The sequence below is a fragment of the Eurosta solidaginis genome, chromosome 4, assembly GCF_040869045.1.
Source record: "Eurosta solidaginis isolate ZX-2024a chromosome 4, ASM4086904v1, whole genome shotgun sequence".
NCBI lineage: Eukaryota > Metazoa > Arthropoda > Insecta > Diptera > Tephritidae > Eurosta > Eurosta solidaginis.
Window position 1 is genome coordinate 5,386,679 of NC_090322.1, and position 18,767 is coordinate 5,405,445.

General features: G+C 36.4%; 1 protein-coding gene across 4 annotated transcripts in view; it reads left to right on the forward strand.

Moving 5' to 3' along the window:
* LOC137248854 (endoplasmic reticulum-Golgi intermediate compartment protein 2) overlaps positions 1–16,879 on the forward strand; it is a 52,721-nt gene extending 35,842 nt beyond the window's left edge. Inside the window, exons 4-10 of one of the 4 annotated variants that reach the window (XM_067779767.1) lie at positions 4,325–4,533; positions 4,584–4,962; positions 5,042–5,464; positions 5,524–5,673; positions 9,540–9,837; positions 14,692–14,841; positions 16,209–16,879. In XM_067779767.1, the coding sequence (XP_067635868.1) occupies positions 4,325–4,533; positions 4,584–4,962; positions 5,042–5,464; positions 5,524–5,673; positions 9,540–9,837; positions 14,692–14,841; positions 16,209–16,555 (1,956 nt within the window). In that variant the 3' untranslated portion in view covers positions 16,556–16,879. The remainder of the gene's footprint in view (positions 1–4,324; positions 4,534–4,583; positions 4,963–5,041; positions 5,465–5,523; positions 5,674–9,539; positions 9,838–14,691; positions 14,842–16,208) is intronic. The other 3 variants (XM_067779768.1, XM_067779769.1, XM_067779771.1) reach the window with 3 other exon arrangements.
* Positions 16,880–18,767: the final 1,888 nt, after the last annotated feature.

Genomic DNA, 18,767 nt, shown 5'->3' on the forward strand with positions numbered 1-18,767 from the left:
TTAACTTTAACTTTAACATTCACTTTAACTTAAACTATAACTTTAACTTTAACTGTAACTTTAACTTTAAATTTAACTTTAACTTTAACCTTAACTTTAACTTTAACTTTGACTTTAACTTTAACCTTAACTTTAACCTTAACCTTAACTTTAACTTTCGCTTTAACTTTAACATTCACTTTAACTTTAACTTTAACTTTGACTTCAACTTCAACTTTAACTTTAACTTTAGCTTTAACCTTAACTTTAACTTTCACTTTCACTTTAACTTTAACTTTATTTTTAAGTTTAACTTTCGCTTTAACTTTAACATTCACTTTAACTTTAACTTTAACTTTAACTTAACTTTAACTTCAACTTTAACTTTAACTTTAACTTTAACTTTAACCTTAACTTTAACCTTAACCTTAACTTTAACTTTAACTTTCGCTTTAACTTTAACATTCACTTTAACTTTAACTTTATGATTCGGGGTGGGCGTGAGCTTAGCACCTGCTAACAAGCCAACCTAATATAAACACGCGCAAGTCATTTTCTGTCAAAAATGTCTCATACTACTTGTATGAGAGCAACTCAAATTGAATTTGCTGCGTGAAAACCTAACTCGATTTCCAATTTTTGTTCTGCGTGACATTTAGATTTGACGTTTGCACACATGCTTTACATTGTCGCCACGCATGCTTATTTGGGTTAGGGCAAAAAACGCCGGTTGTTTGCGTACGCTAAAAAAACGCAGTGTGGTTTTATTAGGTTGGCTTCATGGCGGAACGATACAAGGTGGCAGCATGGGACAGCTGATTATAAACTTTTTTTATTTGAATTGATACATCAACTTCTGGCGCAGTACGATTTTGACATTGGTCCATCGAATTTACAAAAACAAAGTACATGGAATTTTTATTTATGTTTGTAGACATGTCACCATGCTGCCACCTTGTATCGCTCCGTCATGGTTGGCTTGTAAGCGACGATATATGTATACGATAAGCGATAGCACAATGACTACTTCGTGAAAATCAACGACAGCTCTTTTAGTTTAATTTCGATGGTCGTACGGTGAGGAAGTGTCGCACGCGCGCTTAAAACAGAGTACCAAAGAATGCGTGTGACACGTGTCCACCGTTCAAGCATTGAAATCAAACTAAATAAATAATTGATTTTGCTTTCGTGCTCGCTACGCGTTCGTGTTTACTAACACATTCTCAATTTGGCAACCGTGTAAATGTAGTGGTGCCCACCGCTGTTTATGGTAGAGATCCAATTTTATATATTTGGCCTGTTGCTAACACCGAATCTTTGCGAACCCTTTCGAACCTTTTAGAGCCTTTTCGGATCTTTTTTGACAAATATCCGTTACGGTTTTTTTGATTTAGTCGCCAAGCCCGCGATAAAATCGATGCAATAGCTTAAAAACTTAAATTGAAAATCTCAAAAAATCCATGAATTTTAAAACTGCTCCTACCTAAAAATATTTTCCTATCAAAAAATTACATGACATTTGAATTGTAGGTTGCCATACCAAAAATATTGTAATAGGTTAGGTTGAACTGGCCGGTCAATAAAGACCTCACATAGACTGAATGTGTTCATACTTACTGTTACCAGAATTTTTATGACGACCAAACGGAAGAACCCTAAGCAGGTGACTTATGTTATAGAACAACTCCGTCCTCTTGGCAAATACTAGAACTTTTCTAGGACCTAGCTTATTTCCTGCGTCGATATCTGGCAAATCTGCCGCCCTGAAGCCTTGACCTAGCCAGCGCAGAACAAAAACACAGAACGTTCTCAACCGTTTCTTCCTGCAGCTCTCACTTCCTAAACCTGCTGTTACTGACGAGGCCTAATTTATAAGCATGTGACGCCAGAAGGCAGTGTCCAGTTTAGTACGCCCATCGTAAGCCTTTAGTCTTCTCTCTTCAGAGATATGCGCCACTTTGGGAGTCTAAAATCGTAGGCTTTGCTCCATGATCTTGCTTTTGATCATGCTTTTGTTCACGCCTTTCATGCTTGATGGATCATATGCAACTACTGTCTCCTTTTTATTTCTCCCAAACGGATTGGGAAGTCTATCGTCGATACAGGGAGTGAGCACCTTCCTTTGTCAACTCATCGGCCTTTTCGTTACCTTCCATATATTTACGCGGCTGCAGCTTGATCACTCTTCACTGCAGCATTTTTGCTGCTTTCTTCAAGGCTATAATTTCCGTCTGAAAGACGCTGTAGTAATCTGGTAGCCCCAGGTGCATCCTAGCATCCTCTTGCATGTATACAGTGGCGTGGAAGCTATCTTCTCTCTCTCTTCTACATGGAGTAGTATACTTCCATATACTTTGTGCAATTTATTTATTTGCGGTCTTGTAGACCTAGATTAGGTACATATATGAGATCATTATCTAAATGGTGGTGCTTTGCAATAATTATATACTGATTTCGTGTACTCAATCCCTCGTAGTATATATTGTTCTTGTCGAATTCCGATCAAACAGCTGGCAGACGAAAGTTATTTCTGTTTCTTGTCTGGTAATCATGAATCTCTAATATTTCAGCAGGTAGCCTAGTCTCAGTAGTGCTCTATTTTTTTTTTGTAGGGTTACCCCTCCAAGCTTAGGCTTAGTCCAATTTCCCGACTTCAAATTCCCAGGCATGTACATTAGACTGGGTCGATTTATTAATCTATATCGTGCCATCGATTTTTCGATAGGTTTTGGGGTCAGGAAAAAAGTTCCACTAAGCATACCCAAAAAAATAATTTTCGAGCCTGCAAAATTTGAGTTTTTTAACTTTTTTTCTCTTTGATTTTTAAGGTTTCTTTCATGACCTACTTAAAAAATTTTCATTTGATTTTAAAATTTTCATGTATACCCTGTCCGATTCAAAATTGTCCGCTAAAAACTTTGGCAATAACTGTTTTTTGAAAAAAAAAAAAACATTTTCTGGGTTTTGAAGAGTGTTTTGGTGAAAAAATTTATTTTTTCGCCATTTTTTTTAAGGGTCTCCTCAGAAACGTGCAAAAGTGTTGCCGATGAAATCGAATTTGGCTCATAGTTCCTATCCCACTTAAAATTATGCGATAAAAACGTTGGCATTAACAGTTTCTTTTTTTGGTTTTTTGGACTTGTTTTGGTCGAAATCGATTTTTTTCATTTTCAAGGATCCAAATCATTTTTTATGTATATGTTTCCGTTAGACCTACCAATAAGTATACCAAAATGATCAGGGGACGAGCTAAGTTGATTTAGCCATGTCCGTCCGTCCGTCTGTCCGTTTGTTTGAACGCAAACTAGTCCCTCAATTTTTGAGATATCTTGATGAAATTTGGTAAGCAAGTATATTTTGATGGGGGATTTAACATTTGTCGGAAGCGACCGGATCGGACCACTATAGCATATACCTCCCATACAATCGATTGTTCAATAAGACGGTTTTCGCCATTTCTGCCTCATTTTAACAGCTAGCAACATGAAGTTTTACCACAAGCTTACGTATTGGGTATAGATGGTTGTCTGAAAAAATCGCCAAGATCGGACATATAAAAAAAAAAAATGCTCTTAACTCAACAATCGGTTGTATGGGATTTTTTTTTATATGTCCGATCTTGACGATTTTTCCAGACAACCATCTATACCCAATACGTAAGCTTGTGGTAAAATTTGATGTTGCTAGCTGTTAAAATGAGGCAGAAATGGGGCAGAAATGGCGAAAACCCTCTTATTGAACAATCGATTGTATAGGAGGTATATGCTAGGGTCTATGAAATAACTCCCACGAAATAAGTCCCACTTTTAAAAACGAAATAAGTCCCACCAAAAATTGCTATTTTGAAAGTGGGAGTTATTTCGTTTTTAAAAGTAGGACTTATTTCGTGGAAGTTATTTCGTTACGCGTTTTTATAAGTGGGACTTATTTCGTTTTGAATGGGAATAAATTCGTTTTGTAAAGTGGGAGTTATTTCATACGCCTAAATGCCGTTATTTGTTGCTCTTCACGTTGTTTCTCATTGAATTTCATAATGTTCTTTTTGTTGCTTTTTAAAAAAAATTTTCTACAATACATGCTTTCGAAAAGTTCCGTTATTTCTTGCTCTTTACGAAATGAATGGTATTGTTTCAAATTTGTTGTTAAGTGTGCTAGTTTACAAGACCTTATCATTATATTGATTAGTTAAGTTTGTGAGTTTCATTAGTGAACATGAGTGTGACATACGAAATAATTGCAGGGAAGAGGAGTAACAGCAAGCTTCTTTATATTTTTTTTTGAGAAACAATTATATATTAAAAAGTGCACTAAATTAGAAAAACATTTTTATGTTTGTTATGTAAAGGATTGTCCATCACGAATAATGTTATTTGGCAGCGAGTGCATTAAATCAAAAAATTATAAAGCGCACAATCACGATAATCAAGAGGCTCTGTACAAAGAACTAAAATTTTTAAATAATGTAAAAACAAAATGCGCACGTCTTAATGAAAAGCCAACTGAAAACAATTGCGCTGGAAGTATTCGCAATATTTTTGTGAATACTAGCATGGAGTAAGTACCACCCACATGATAATTATTATTTATTAAGTAAGTGAATAAAGTCTTTGCAGAAATCAAAACGAAAGCAAAAATATTGTCTTTAATAAAATACAGCGGAGTTTGCAGTATATTGCGAATAAAAATTTTAAAAATTCTCCCAAAACACCGGCAGAAGTGCAGGAAGTTTTCCAAGACGCAGTTTATGATAAATTTGGTTATTCCAAATTAAATGGAAATAAACAATGGCAGTTTTTCAACATATGCTACCAAGAAGAAGACTATGCATATTGCGTTTTTTGTTCCGAAAGAACTGTTGAACTGATGAAAGAATGCATTCCTGTTAATTCGAAAAGAAACATTTTAATTGATGGTACTTTTTCTGTACTTCCTCTAGGAAGCTTTAAACAACTATTAATCTTACATTGTGAATACTTTGGTTCGGTAATTAATTTCATTCATAACTATATATGATTTATATTATGTATACATATGTATATATTTATTATTTTTTCTATTTTAGGTATTCCCCTTTCTTTTCGTACTGATGACCAAAAAGTCTCTAAAAGCATATCAGCATTTATTTAGTTATATACAAAGGAGCATTATTGATTTGTCACAAGCAACTTTTATAACAGATTATGAAACAGGATTGAGAAGCGCAATTGAAAAAAGTTTCCCTGATTCAAAAATGTTTGGTTGCTGGTTCCATTATTGCCAGGCATTGCGTCGATTCATAACCATGAAGGACAAAAGGCTCGCTCAATATATTCGGCAAAATAAAGAAGCGTCTAGAATTTATCATAAATTTCTATCTCTCTCATTATTACCTGGAATGCACATTTCGGATAGCTTCCAACTACTAACCGAAGATTTAGGAAAATTGAACGCTTTAGATAGATTCAAATCATTTATAAAATATTTTGAGAATCAATGGATGCAAAAGGTACAATATTCCCTTTTACAGAATATTTACAAAAAGATGTTATGATTTCATTATTACAGATCGATCCACATAACTTTTCAGTTTTCGATTCTGAAATCCGCACTACGTCTGCAATAGAAGCTTACAATGGCGTCATAGGAAAAAGCATTCCAAAGAAGGCTACTTTTTTCAAATTTGTAGCATTTTTACAGATGCAAGAATTTGAAAAAGTAAGAAAAGTTGAACTATTGCTGAATACCAATGGTAGTGTGGGAAAAAAGCGTATTAAAAAGTCCTGTGTTTTGAAAGCAGATATGATTTCGAAATTCAAGAATGATCTCTTACAAGGTACTATAACTCCTTCAAAATTCCTTGACCAACTGGTGTTATCAAAAAATAATTTAATTGTACAAATGGAGCCTGATGAAGATCTTTTTGAAGAATTATCATATTTGGAAGAGGACATTGAAGACGAGTCGTTAAACCATATTGAAACCAACCAGAATACAATTAATAATAATATGTGTGTGGTTTGTTTCATAAAGCAGCCTTGTAAGCACTTGAAAATTTGCAGTGAATGCTGTCTTACAATGCAAACTCACAAAATTGATCAAACCAGTAAACTAGTATGTCCATACTGTCGTGCAGAAGTTCATAAAACCCTTCAAATATTTATCTGATAAATAAATGATTTTTTTATGGAGGGTGGCGATAGAGCCGTGAAATATAAGGCCATTATGACTTTATTTCTCATTTTTTTCTTATGCAAAAAGTTATATATTGGACATTTCGTAAAAGGGCAACCATAATTTTTTGACCTTATCTCTCATGGCTCTCCATTTTTTGTTATAAACTACTTTATACTTACTATAATAAAAAAACTTTAAAGAAATGTGTACAAATTGGTACCGAACTTAACTACTGGAAAAACAATATTAAAAAAAAATTGTTGATGAATTACGTATGTATGTGTTTTATTATATTTTTAGTAGGAATTTGGAATTCGTGTTCCACGTTTTCTAATATCACCATTACAAAATACAACTAATCCCAATGCCACGTTAAAACTATAATACCGTCTACCATGCACTGGATCTTCAAGCCATTTATAAAGGTCGATAATTTTAATCGGATGGTCCTTCCGAAACGGTTTCCATCTTAATAATAAGAACAATTGATCTGTACTTAATCCATTTACGAATCCAAACGTTGTTACTAGTAGGCGTTCTCTATACGTTACTTGACCGAAAAAAGAATTAATAATAAATTCTGGAACTCTATCAAAATTCGTAATATCCATTCCATTAAGAAGCCTTCTGCAAGCTTGCATACGATTTTTCTTTATTATTTCTCTGCTTTGATTATTCATATTATTCGACGTGTGTTTTTTTCGAAGAGCCAAATACTTCTTATTTGAAATCGCATTAAACAGTGAAAAAGTGGGACTTATTTCGTTTATGAAAGTGGGACTTATTTCATTTAAGAAATATATTATTCAAGGGGGAGTTATTTCATTTTGAGTGGGAGTTATTTCATTTCAAGTAAATTTTTAAATCATTTCATTTTGGTGGGACTTATTTCGTTTTCAAAAGTGGGACTCATTTCGTGGGAGTTATTTCATTTTTTTAAGCAATTTTTGGTGGGACTTATTTCGCTTTTAAAAGTGGGACTTATTTCGTGGGAGTTATTTCATAGACCCATATGCTATAGTGGTCCGATCCGGTCCATTCCGACAAATGTCAAATCCCCCATCAAAATATGCCTGCTTACCAAATTTCATCAAGATATCTCAAAAATTGAGGGACTAGTTTGCGTTCAAACAAACGGGCAGACGGACAGACGGACGGACGGACGGACGGACATGGCTAAATCAACTTAGCTCGTCCCCTGATCATTTTGGTATACTTATTGGTGGGTCTAACGGAAACATATACATAAAAAATGATTTGGAGCCTTGAAAATGAAAAAAATCGATTTCGACCAAAACAAGTCCAAAAAACCAAAAAAAAAGAAACTGTTTTTAAAAAACTGTTAATGCCAACGTTTTTATCGCATAATTTTAAGTGGGATAGGAACTATGAGACAAATTCGTTTTCATCGGCAACACTTTGGGACGTTTCTGAAGAAACCATTAAAAAAATGGCGAAAAAATAAATTTTTTCACCAAAACACTCCTCAAAACCCAGAAAATGTTTTTTTTTTCAAAAACTGATAGGTTGTACATGAAAATTTTAAAATCAAATGAAAATATTTTAAGTAGGTCATGAAAAAAACCTTAAAAGTCAAAGAAAAAAAGTCAAAAAACTCAAAATTTGCAGGCTCGAAAATTATTATTTTTGCTTAGTGGAACTTTTTTTCCTGAGCCCAAAACCTATCGAAAAATCGATGGCACGATATCGGTTAACTTTCGTCCATACAAATCGACCCAGGTTAATGTACATCCTGAAGTGTCTGATCTATCCGAGGGTTTATTGTTGTTAGGCATCTGCCGCCAATGATGGCGGAAACGCCATATGTATGTATATGCCATAAGTTTGACTGCGTTCACAGCATTGGTGATAAAACTCCATCCTGCGGCGTTCCTGCGTTTACAGATTTTGTTGCCTCGTATAGACCCCATTGCGATGTGATCATTCTGCAGCTTAACATGGAACCGATTCAATTTGTTAAGGCTGGATGAACTTCAATCGACTGTCCATGATTGCTCTTTTCAGGACATTGTTGAAAGCTCCGGCAATGTCCAGAAAAACACCTAGGGCATATTACTGATGTTTCAGGGCTTTCTCTATATTCATGACCACCCTATGGCATGCAGTATCGACTGACTTGTAACCATGTTAACCTGAAGAAAATAATTCCTCGTTCATATTTGATTTTATGTACACATCTATTAATCTCTCTAATAGGCCTGTAGTCTTTCGGGTGCAGATGACTCGCTTTTCCCGCTTTCGGTATGAAGACAACTCGAGCCGTTCTCCAAGATTGCGGGACGTGGTTCAGTTTTATGCAATCCTCGAAAGATTATCCTTAGCCATTCTAAAATCGTTCCACCGGCCATCTGCAGCATAAAAAAGAATATCCCATCTGGACTCGGCGATTTGAACTTGGTCAAAGTTTTTATTGCCCATTAAATTTTAGTATTTGTCACCAATCCCGGTACTTCTCGCTCCGTATTAGGATTGTAGACGTGGTTGCATAGATCTTCCGTATCATCCGTAGTGACTAAAGGGACGCATTACTACTGTGTAACCATTCCCTATCGTCCTTTTTATCAGTCCCTGGACTACATCTCCATTAGATAGGACTTTTCTCAGTCTCGCCGTTTCGCTGGAGCATTCTATGTTGACACATAAATTCTTCCATGAAACTTGCTTTGACCTGTTTATTTCACGTTTATAGATCCTCAACAGATCTCTGTATTCGTCCCAGCACTTCTCGCTTTCCGTAAATTTTGCCAGCTTAAAGATCCTTTTTACAAGCTCTGTTGAACGCAGTTGTCAGCTCCTTTAATAAGAAGTTTCTGCACTTTTCCAACTCCTCTACAGTGGTAACCACTTTTGGCTACTCCCCAATATTGTGATGATTGAAGATTTAACTTGAATGTTTCTTGTTTCGAAAAACTTGCAAGATTCAACTTTAACCGTTATAAACGATTAAACGATAACGTTAGGCGCAGTAGAGTTGCCAGATCTCGAGGCAGCAATTAAGATAGGCCCTAGTATTTGCCAAGAGGACGTAGTTATTCTATAACATAAGTCCTGGCACCTTATTGGGCTCTTCCGTTTAGTCCGGTAACACTATGGACACATTTAGTCTATGTGTGGTCTTTATTCAAGTTCAACTTAACCTAACGTTAAATCTCTTCATATGCCTAAATTTCGAATAAAGCTCAAATGGAAATATGATATAAGAAAGAGTACCTTTGATAAATAATTTTGTAGGGCCAAGTATTTTATTAAACTTTTTGTTGTTTTCTTTGGAGCCTTTCGGCCGATTTATTTCAATAAGATCTTAGTTATACGTTTTTTTAATATTAACCCTAAATTACTCTTCATTAAAACAAAACGAGTAACTAATATAAAATTTTTTTTTCAAGGTTGCCGGTGTTCTACATTTAATTGGTAATTATCAACCTTTTGTGGATATCTTCGAGGATCACTTTTTGTTCGATTTGCGTCCAATAACAGTAAACTTTACACATCGCATTAATCGTTTGAGTTTCGGCCAATATTCGGGTCGTATAGTACAACCGTTGGAAGGCGATGAAATTGTGTTGGCCGATGCCGATACGGTTATACAATATTTTCTTAAAATCGTGCCAACAGAAATACACAACACTTTTACAACGATCGATACATATCAATATTCGGTGACTGAAAACGTACGCCAATTAGGTGCGTATAAATATACTTTCATAAATACATACATACATACATATATGACAAGGTCTCTATTATGTAACTACATATAAAATTTTAACTTCTCTACTCGATATTGCACCTTTATGACACTATTTTATTTTTGCTTTGATTCCAAGCATTAAATACTGATCATAATGCAATAATAACGGCGCTGTCAACGACATAACCTCAACTTTTAGGCAGCTTAATTTGCCAGTATTAATTACAAAAGTAATAAATACAAAGTTTAGTTAATTTTTTTGTCTAAAAATCCTGGTAGCTGCTTATATAGTGTATTGGCGCATAATTAATGTTGTCGGAATGGACGGAATTTCGAGCAGCTTATCAATCTTCCAACTCTTGCTAGTCGTAGGGAAATGGTTGGTGTAATATTTATGACAAAATTACTAAATGGATCGATTTCAAGCACATTCCTTCTGAACGAAGTTAATTTTTGTGTTCCCTCTCGAACTACGAGACACTTCAAACCTCTTCTTTTGTAACAATTTATAACTAATTTCGAACTGAACGCGGCTTTACGGTGTTAGTGCCAAGATTATAACTCCCAATCAAACACATTTGATGGTTCGGACTCCCTTTTTTCTATAAAAAGGACTATTCTTATCTCTCTTAATAGTTAATGTCCAATATGTTTGTTCTTGTTTTATAACTTTAAGTAAACTGATGATATCGCTTCTGTAACTGAGCAGCTTTAGATCTCGACGCTTGACAAACCGCTGCCCATCAATGACTCGGCAATAAGAAAAAAAAAAAAATAGAAATTAATAAAAATTAATCGCATGAACAGGATTAGCATGGTTTCATTGGGCCACTTGAGGGCAGCACGCTGCTACGTCCATTAAAGAAAAAATTATAATCTGTATTTAATTATGGCTGCATTGTCTGGAGGTTGGAAAGGACGTGTTAAGAAAAAACACAAGATAAAGTAGTGAAAAAAATATTTTCGCAAAGTGTAACAAAATAGGGATTTTGATATAGTAATTTTTACAAAACATTATTATTTAAAAAAAAGTTTCAATTAAAAATTTAATATATTGTAACGAATTTAGAGAAATTCCGCTTATTTGAAACCTTCTGCTAACGTTCGAATCGCTAAACTGTTGAATAAATAACTCCAATATTCAATAATGCAAAATGGTCTTTATTAGACTACTTTGAAAGTACTTCACAATAACACTTATACTTCACAACCAATAGCGTGCTTAAATAAAAACTGATTACTGACTACACAGCTTTCGCTGCTTTTATACTCTATGTTGCCTCGTCCACCCATTTCCCCTAAGGTCTAATAACTTCGTGAACTTCGTGCTTGGTTACCAGCCATATATGTACATTAGGGCGGGTCAAATTGTATGGTGCACATCCAGTTTCTGAATCTATGGGCCATACTGAGTAATATTGTCTATGGGACCACAGGTCTGAAATGAATTTCGAGCCTCACAAATTTTGTTAGGAAATTTTATATCCCAATCCGAATCCGAATTTGACATTTATTTTCGTGTATTTTATTTGTGAGAGCCGCTATTCGGATGGGATATAAAATTTTCTAACAAAAATAGGGAGGCTCGAAATTCATTTCAGACCTGTGGTCCCATGGACAATATTACGCAGTATAACCCATAGTTTCAGAAACTGGATGTGATTTTTCAACAATAAATGTGTTCTAACATAATGTACATGTATATTTGTAGTTTATAGTCTTTCGCATAGCCATATCCGTGTGCATATGTGAGTACTACTTCGGCTGATGGTAAGTATCTCTCTGCTGCCTTGTATGTACATGTGTAAATGATGTATGATTTGTTTACGTACATACCATATATGTAATACTTCTATATCACTACTACTGAACTCTGCAGCCTGTCAAACATTACAGTACAGATATACAACGAGAGAAGGAGACAAAACCTCAAGGCTGTCGTTAAATTTTTGTAAAAAAAGGCGCTTAAATATATGTATATTTGAATAAGCCGTCTTGCTTCAATCAATTGTACATGAGGCTATTTCGTTCAAAAAAGGAAAATGAAGCTACAAAAGAAAATAAAATGTTCCACATATCAAGGGCAATTGATAGGTGAAGAAATGCCCTTACTTTCAGCGCACAAAAATAAAGGTCCGTTTGTCGCGCCATCTGTGGACGTATGTAATATTTGTATAGTGTCAGAGAAAGCTTTAAGACAAGTTCTCAAGGCATGCCCAATTGGAAATGCAAAATTTAGTTTAATAAATAAAATTTTTCAAAATACAAGTGATGCATTCTCCAATAGTATCATGGACGATCACATAGCCATCGAAAATTTATTTAGCAATGACATCTTTAATAATCACCGGACACAGCTGTGTAAGGAAGAAGTGTTTTTTGAAACGTAAAAAAGCACGGACGAAAAAGAGTGTTGAAAAAAATTTACAAAATTAATAGTATTTCAACGCCAATAGCAGCCAGTGAGTACTGGACTCATATTTTGTTTACTTCATCAAAAATTTACATCATTAATAAACTCAAAACGTTTAATGAAATGCTTTTGGGATGTATGTGTAAGTATATTTTTATACATGTATATTTGAATTTTTTTCATTTAAAAAATATGAATTCTTCGCCTTGTTTTTTTTTTTACTATTTACGTATGTAAATAATGTACTTTGTATGGCTGCAGCCCATGTTCAAATAATAAATACATCAAGCCTTATATTGTATTTGTTGGTTTTTTCATTGTTTAATCGACTAAACTGAGATTTTAAAACAATTAGTATGCAGAAGTTGGGTAAAGGGGATACTGACCCGTGCCGATGCTTAAAGGCCTAGGGAAAGAGGGTTTCAAATATTTAGCACATGTCTTCAAACTGTCTCTTTCCACCTTTGTCATACCCGAAAAATGGAAAATGGCCAAGGTGGTCCCGCTACTAAAGCCTGGGAAACCAGCTAACAAGGAGAGTCATATCGCCCGAAATCTCTCCTATCGCCAGTAGCCAAGACGCTTGAAGCCATTTTGCTCCCCTACTTCAAAGCAAATTTGCAGCTAGCCTGTCATCAGCATGGCTTTAGAAAACTCCATAGCACCACCACCACCCTAAATGCCATTAGCACCTAGATAAATTGTGGTTTAAATCAGAAACCTCACCATAGAACAGTACTCGTAGCGCTAGACCTATCAAAAGCGTTTGATACGGTCAACCATGGCACGTTACTGCAAGACTTGGAAGGGTCTACCCTTCCCCTATGTCTTAAAAGGTGGACCGCAAATTGTCTGGGTGGTCGGCAGGCATCGGTGCAATTCAGAAACGAAATATCAAAGCCACGAAGAATTAAAAAAGGGGTGCCACAGGGTGGTGTCCTATCTCCACTTTTGTTTAATTTTTACATATCAAAACTACCTTCGCCACCGGAAGGAGTTACTATCGTTTCTTACGACGATGACTGCACAATAATGGCCACAAGCCCGGGCCCACAGATCGATGACCTTTGCAACAGAATAAACGGCTACCTCTCTGATCTCTCCAATTTTTTCACCACGCGAAACCTGGCATTATCACTCATCCGCGACCTTATTTACAACTTGGACGTCCCAAATGTTGACCATTTTGAACATCCACGTCGATGGCACTACGCTACCGACTGTCCTACACCCCAAAATCTTGGGTGTGACGTTTGATCAGGATCTACATTTTGGTGAGCACGCAGCCGCAATTGTTCCGAAAATCCAGAGCCGTAATAAAATCCTCAAATCCCTTGCTGGCAGTACTTGAGGAAAAGACAAAGAAACGCTCATTACCACATACAAACCAATTGACCAGCCGTTTGCGTGTTACGCGTCCCCTATATGGTCGCCAAGCTCAGAACCGCCACGGGCTGTCTTCTTATGTCCCCAGAACACCATCTACATAATGAGGCGAGAATACTCCCCATCAGGGAGAGAAATGAGATGCTAACCAAACAGTTCCTGTTGAATACCCAGAAACCTGGGCATCCAAACAGACATCTGATTGATGAGCCATCACCGCCTAGGGATTTAAGGAGTCATCTCCGTAAGCATTCTGAGGAAATACGACACCTGAGAACTCAGCCGTATGAAGCGAAAAAACACAAGCAGGTCCTTGGTGAACTCTACAAACAGGCGTCGGACCTTTATGCCGGGAATTGCTCGATGAATCCAGTACTCAGGGAAAAGTACCCAAAACTTGCGGAAGAGGAACGCATACTCCCCAGGGAAACGCCATTCACTCTGGCTCAACTTCGTTCTGGATACTGTAACAGGTTAAACTCTTACATATCCAGAATCAACCCCGACATACAAAATGTATGCCCCGTTTGCACCAACCATCTCTTTAATTGTAATGTGGAACCAACGCCTCTAACACGCATTATGGTCCACCTCTGTTGAAACAGCAAGTTTCCTTGGACTCCCGTTAGAGGATATTGATGACAATTTGTGATCGGTCGCAGCTATTAGGTGGCGCGAAACATTGCTACAACATTGCTACAACAACCCGTTGTCACCCCTTTAATACTTTTTTTTACACACGCTACTACAATTCACTAATACTAACAAAGCCCGCGCATGCGCAGAACATATATTTGCACAGTTTCAGCAAATAATGATTGACAGAAAATTTGCACATTAGGAAGATAGGAAGGTATTGTTATAGAAGTATTATATACATATATGGTACATACAAATGGCTGCTTAGTATCGGATTAGGGATGCTAGTATCACCTAGTGATGTGAATATTCGTCACAATATGTAGGTATGCACAAAAAAAGTTTGCAAAAGTGATTCAAACACGAATCCGAATCATTTATTTTTTATTATTAATTCATATAATTTCAGATTCTGCGAAAAACAGTTACGGCTCTCCTGGCATCTACATCAAATACGATTGGTCAGCATTGAAAATTATTGTGCGCGCCGATCATGACAATCTTGTGCAATTTATAATTCGTCTATGTTCAATTATAGCTGGTATTATAGTGATTTCAGGTAAGCGATGTTCATACATACATTTGAATGTACATATATTCAATAACTCATTATTAAGTTGAGACTAGCAAAAGTTCATTTAATTGGCTTGGTATTTATTTTCCATCAAATTTAATTTCCATCAATTTTTGTTGCTTTTATGTTGTAAGTGGCTATTCGTCAGGAAAATGAAATTGAAATAATTTATTAATTTGATTTCTTCTTTAAATAAGTATATAATTAAAGCAGGGTAAAAAGTTAACAGCAATCGATTATGATGGAATTAATGTTCCCACATCCGATTATGACGACGTTAGAATGGCAATATGGATGGATTGCCTGCGGAGCTACTCAAATACTGCGAGAAGGGGGATCTTGCAAACTGCGCCAATTATCGCGGAATCAAAAAAAAAAAAAAAAACAAAAAAAAAACACATCGACAGCACGACAAGAAGCTGTCTGAACTCCCCCAGCGGGTTAAGTGGTCAGAATATACCCGCGGTAGGTATGTCTGTCGTAAGAGCAATAGACAGCTTCTCCAAACCCAGTTGTCAACCCCACCTATCCGTGGCGAGTCATGTTTCATTAACAGCCGAGGCTCTGGCGACCCCGAACTCCTCATGGATCTATCGGGTGGGAGGGCGGTATGGCCAAGAAGTTTGCATGTGGTCATAAGAAATCGTTCCCGAGATGGTCGGGCTTGATACCGGAACGTACCGGATCTGCATCCGTCAAAGGATCATCAACATCGACAACACTCCCCAAAACCTTCGGGGAGAGTCCTTATTGCTACAACAACAACAAGAACGGAATAGCGATGCCAATGCTTAAAAACTTTGGCGATGTGGTAATTAGCTACCTAACGTTAAAGGCCTTTGTCGTTCCCAAACGATGGAAAATGGTAAGGATAATTCCATTAATATAGCCTGCGAAAGCAAACGAAGGCGTGTCATATCGACCGATATCCCTGTTTTCGCCAGTAACGCATTTCTTCGAGTCCGACAAAGTTTTATCACCAAAGGCGATATATACTTTATCATTAAGTTGTACCTTATTAGGTACTAGATTTGTGTCCGCAAAGGACCATCAACATCGATAACACTCCAAAACCTTCGGGGAGGGTATCCCTTCATCAACAATAACAATACCAACTACTATTACTTTAATATATTTTAATCTTATTTTGAGTACGATTTAAAACTTAGCCATGTCGCTATCGTTTCTTATGTTAATCGTTAATCTAATTGGCACTAAGCAAACGAACTTTTGCTAGGTATCGATACCTGAGACGATAGCACTATCTTCACTACGAGTTCAAAAACGTTCTATTTAAGATATGGCATTTTCGGACTATTTTAACAGAAAATATAAAAAAAATTTACTTCCAGGCATTTTAAACACCATTTTGGTATCACTGCAACGTGTGACCATAAATACATTAGCACCGCCACTCATACAACAGCAATCTCTGAAGGATACAATTCGACGCTCATCGTCATACGATAATGCTCATCACAGAGAAGTAACAAAAACACCTGAATCGAACGCTATTAATGTTGATCTCCTACATGATTGTGCTCAAGCTGTGAATACGAAATTGATATCGAATAATCTCATAAATACAGCAAACACTATGGCCAACAGTATAAGCTTATTAGATGCGAGCATTCCATATACGACCAGTGCTGCGGCAACCTATGTTCCAATAGCTGGAGATGACAAGCAAGAAAAGTAGACATTTTATTTAAATTGAATTATTTTATTTAAAACTGCAATGCGTATATAACGAATCGCGGTCATTTATAGCCATGTAGTGTCATATATTATTCACGAGCAAAACTTGTTTTTAGAGGCAAGACAAAAATTTGTAATTAGGCAATTCACAAAGTTTCTTATGGAGTATTTTTTTAAATACGACCCCTTTGAACATTACAATGATTTGTACATATGCCTTATTTATATTTAATTACCTACATCCGTAAGAAGAGCCATCAGTAAGAAGCATTAATTTATTTATTGATTTTTAATTGTTATAAATAAATAATTTGTGTGACAATAACTAAGCACATTTGATATATATATAGTTAACTGGTCAGTCGATTAACCGAATAACGCTATTATAACAATAGTCGGCAAACGATATTCACGAAAAACCGAAAAATTACACCAGACCTCTCCGAAACCAGAGCTGAGATCTAGAGTATTTTTACACTAGCGGCCTTCAGCCCGGGTGGGCCCAACACCGGTTTGGAATCAAAACAAGTAAGGAAGGCTAAGTTCGGGTGTAACCGCACATTACATACTCAGCTGAGATCTCAAAAGCTCAATAAGAGAAAATCACCATGTAGGAAAATGAACCTAGGGTAACCCTGGAATGGGTTTGTATGACATTGGTATCAAATGGAAGGTAATAAAGAATATTTAAGAGGGAGTGGCCATAGTTCTGTAGGTGGACGCCTTTTAGGGATATCGCCATAAAGGTGGACCAGGGCTGACCCTAGAATTTGTTTGTACGATATGGGTATCAAATGAAAGGTGTTAATGAGTATTTTACAAGGGAGTGGGCCTTAGTTCTATAAGTGGACGCATTTTCGAGATATCGCCATAAAGGTGGACCAGGGGTGACTCTATAATGTGTTTGTACGATATGGGTATCTATCAAATGAAAGGTGTTAATGAGTATTTTAAAAAGGAGTGGGCCTTAGTTCTATAGGTGGACGCCTTTTCGAGATATCGCCATAAAGGTGGCCCAGGGGTGACCCTAGAATGTGTTTGTACGATATGGGTATCAAATGAAAGGTGTTAATGAGTATTTTAAAAGGGAGTCGGCCTTAGTTCTATAAGTGGACGCATTTTCGAGATATCGTCATAAAGGTGGACCAGGGGTGACTGTATAATGTGTTTGTACGCTATGGGTATCTATCAAATGAAACGTGTTAATGAGTATTTTAAAAATGAGTGGGCCTTAGTTCTATACGTGGACGCCTTTTCGAGATATCGCCATAAAGGTGGCCCAGGGGTGACCCTAGAATGTGTTTGTACGATATGGGTATCAAATGAAAGGTGTTAATGAGTATTTTAAAAGGGAGTGGGCCTTAGTTCTATAGGTGGACGCCTTTTCGAGATATCGCCATAAAGGTGGACCCGGGATGACTCTATAATGTGTTTATACGATATGGGTATCAAATTAAAGGTATTAAATAGGGTTTTAAAAGGGAGTGAACCTTAGTTGTATATGTGAAGGCGTTTTCCAGATATCGGACCAGGGTGGCCCAGAACATCATCTGTCGGGTACCGCTAACCGCTGAAAACCGCATAACTTCAACACAGGCATAACTTCAACACATAACTACATACGAATTATGTAATGTGTGGAAGATAATATATGCGAAGAAGGCAATTGGGAAAAACTTTACAACAACTAAGGCATGACGTAGCTGAATGCGTTTATAACCATTTCAACTATCGTAGGAGTGCGGGTTCGACTCCCACTCCGGGGAGAAAAGGCTTTGAAGAGATTTACAAGGTATAATCGAAACAGCTGTCGCCTTGTCCGTCCTGATGTCACGTTGTTTAAATTTTTCCCAAATTAAATAAATTATAAAATAAAAATTGCTTGAAATAAATGTTTTCATACATTTAAAGCGATACGGGCAATCCCAGGTTAACTCATATAAGTAGACAACATTTGGTTAATTCGTTGTAGTTCTATAAATAGAACAAAAACAACAACAAATACCAAGTTTCTCTGAAAACCGCCTTACAAACAGGCATAACTTCAACACATAACTACATACGAGTTATGTAATATGTGGAAGATAATATATGCGAAGAAGGCAATTGGGAAAAACTTTACAACAACTAAGGCATGACGTAGCTGAATGCGTTTATAACCATTTCAACTATCGTAGGAATGCGAGTTCGACTCCCACTCCCGGGAGAAAAGA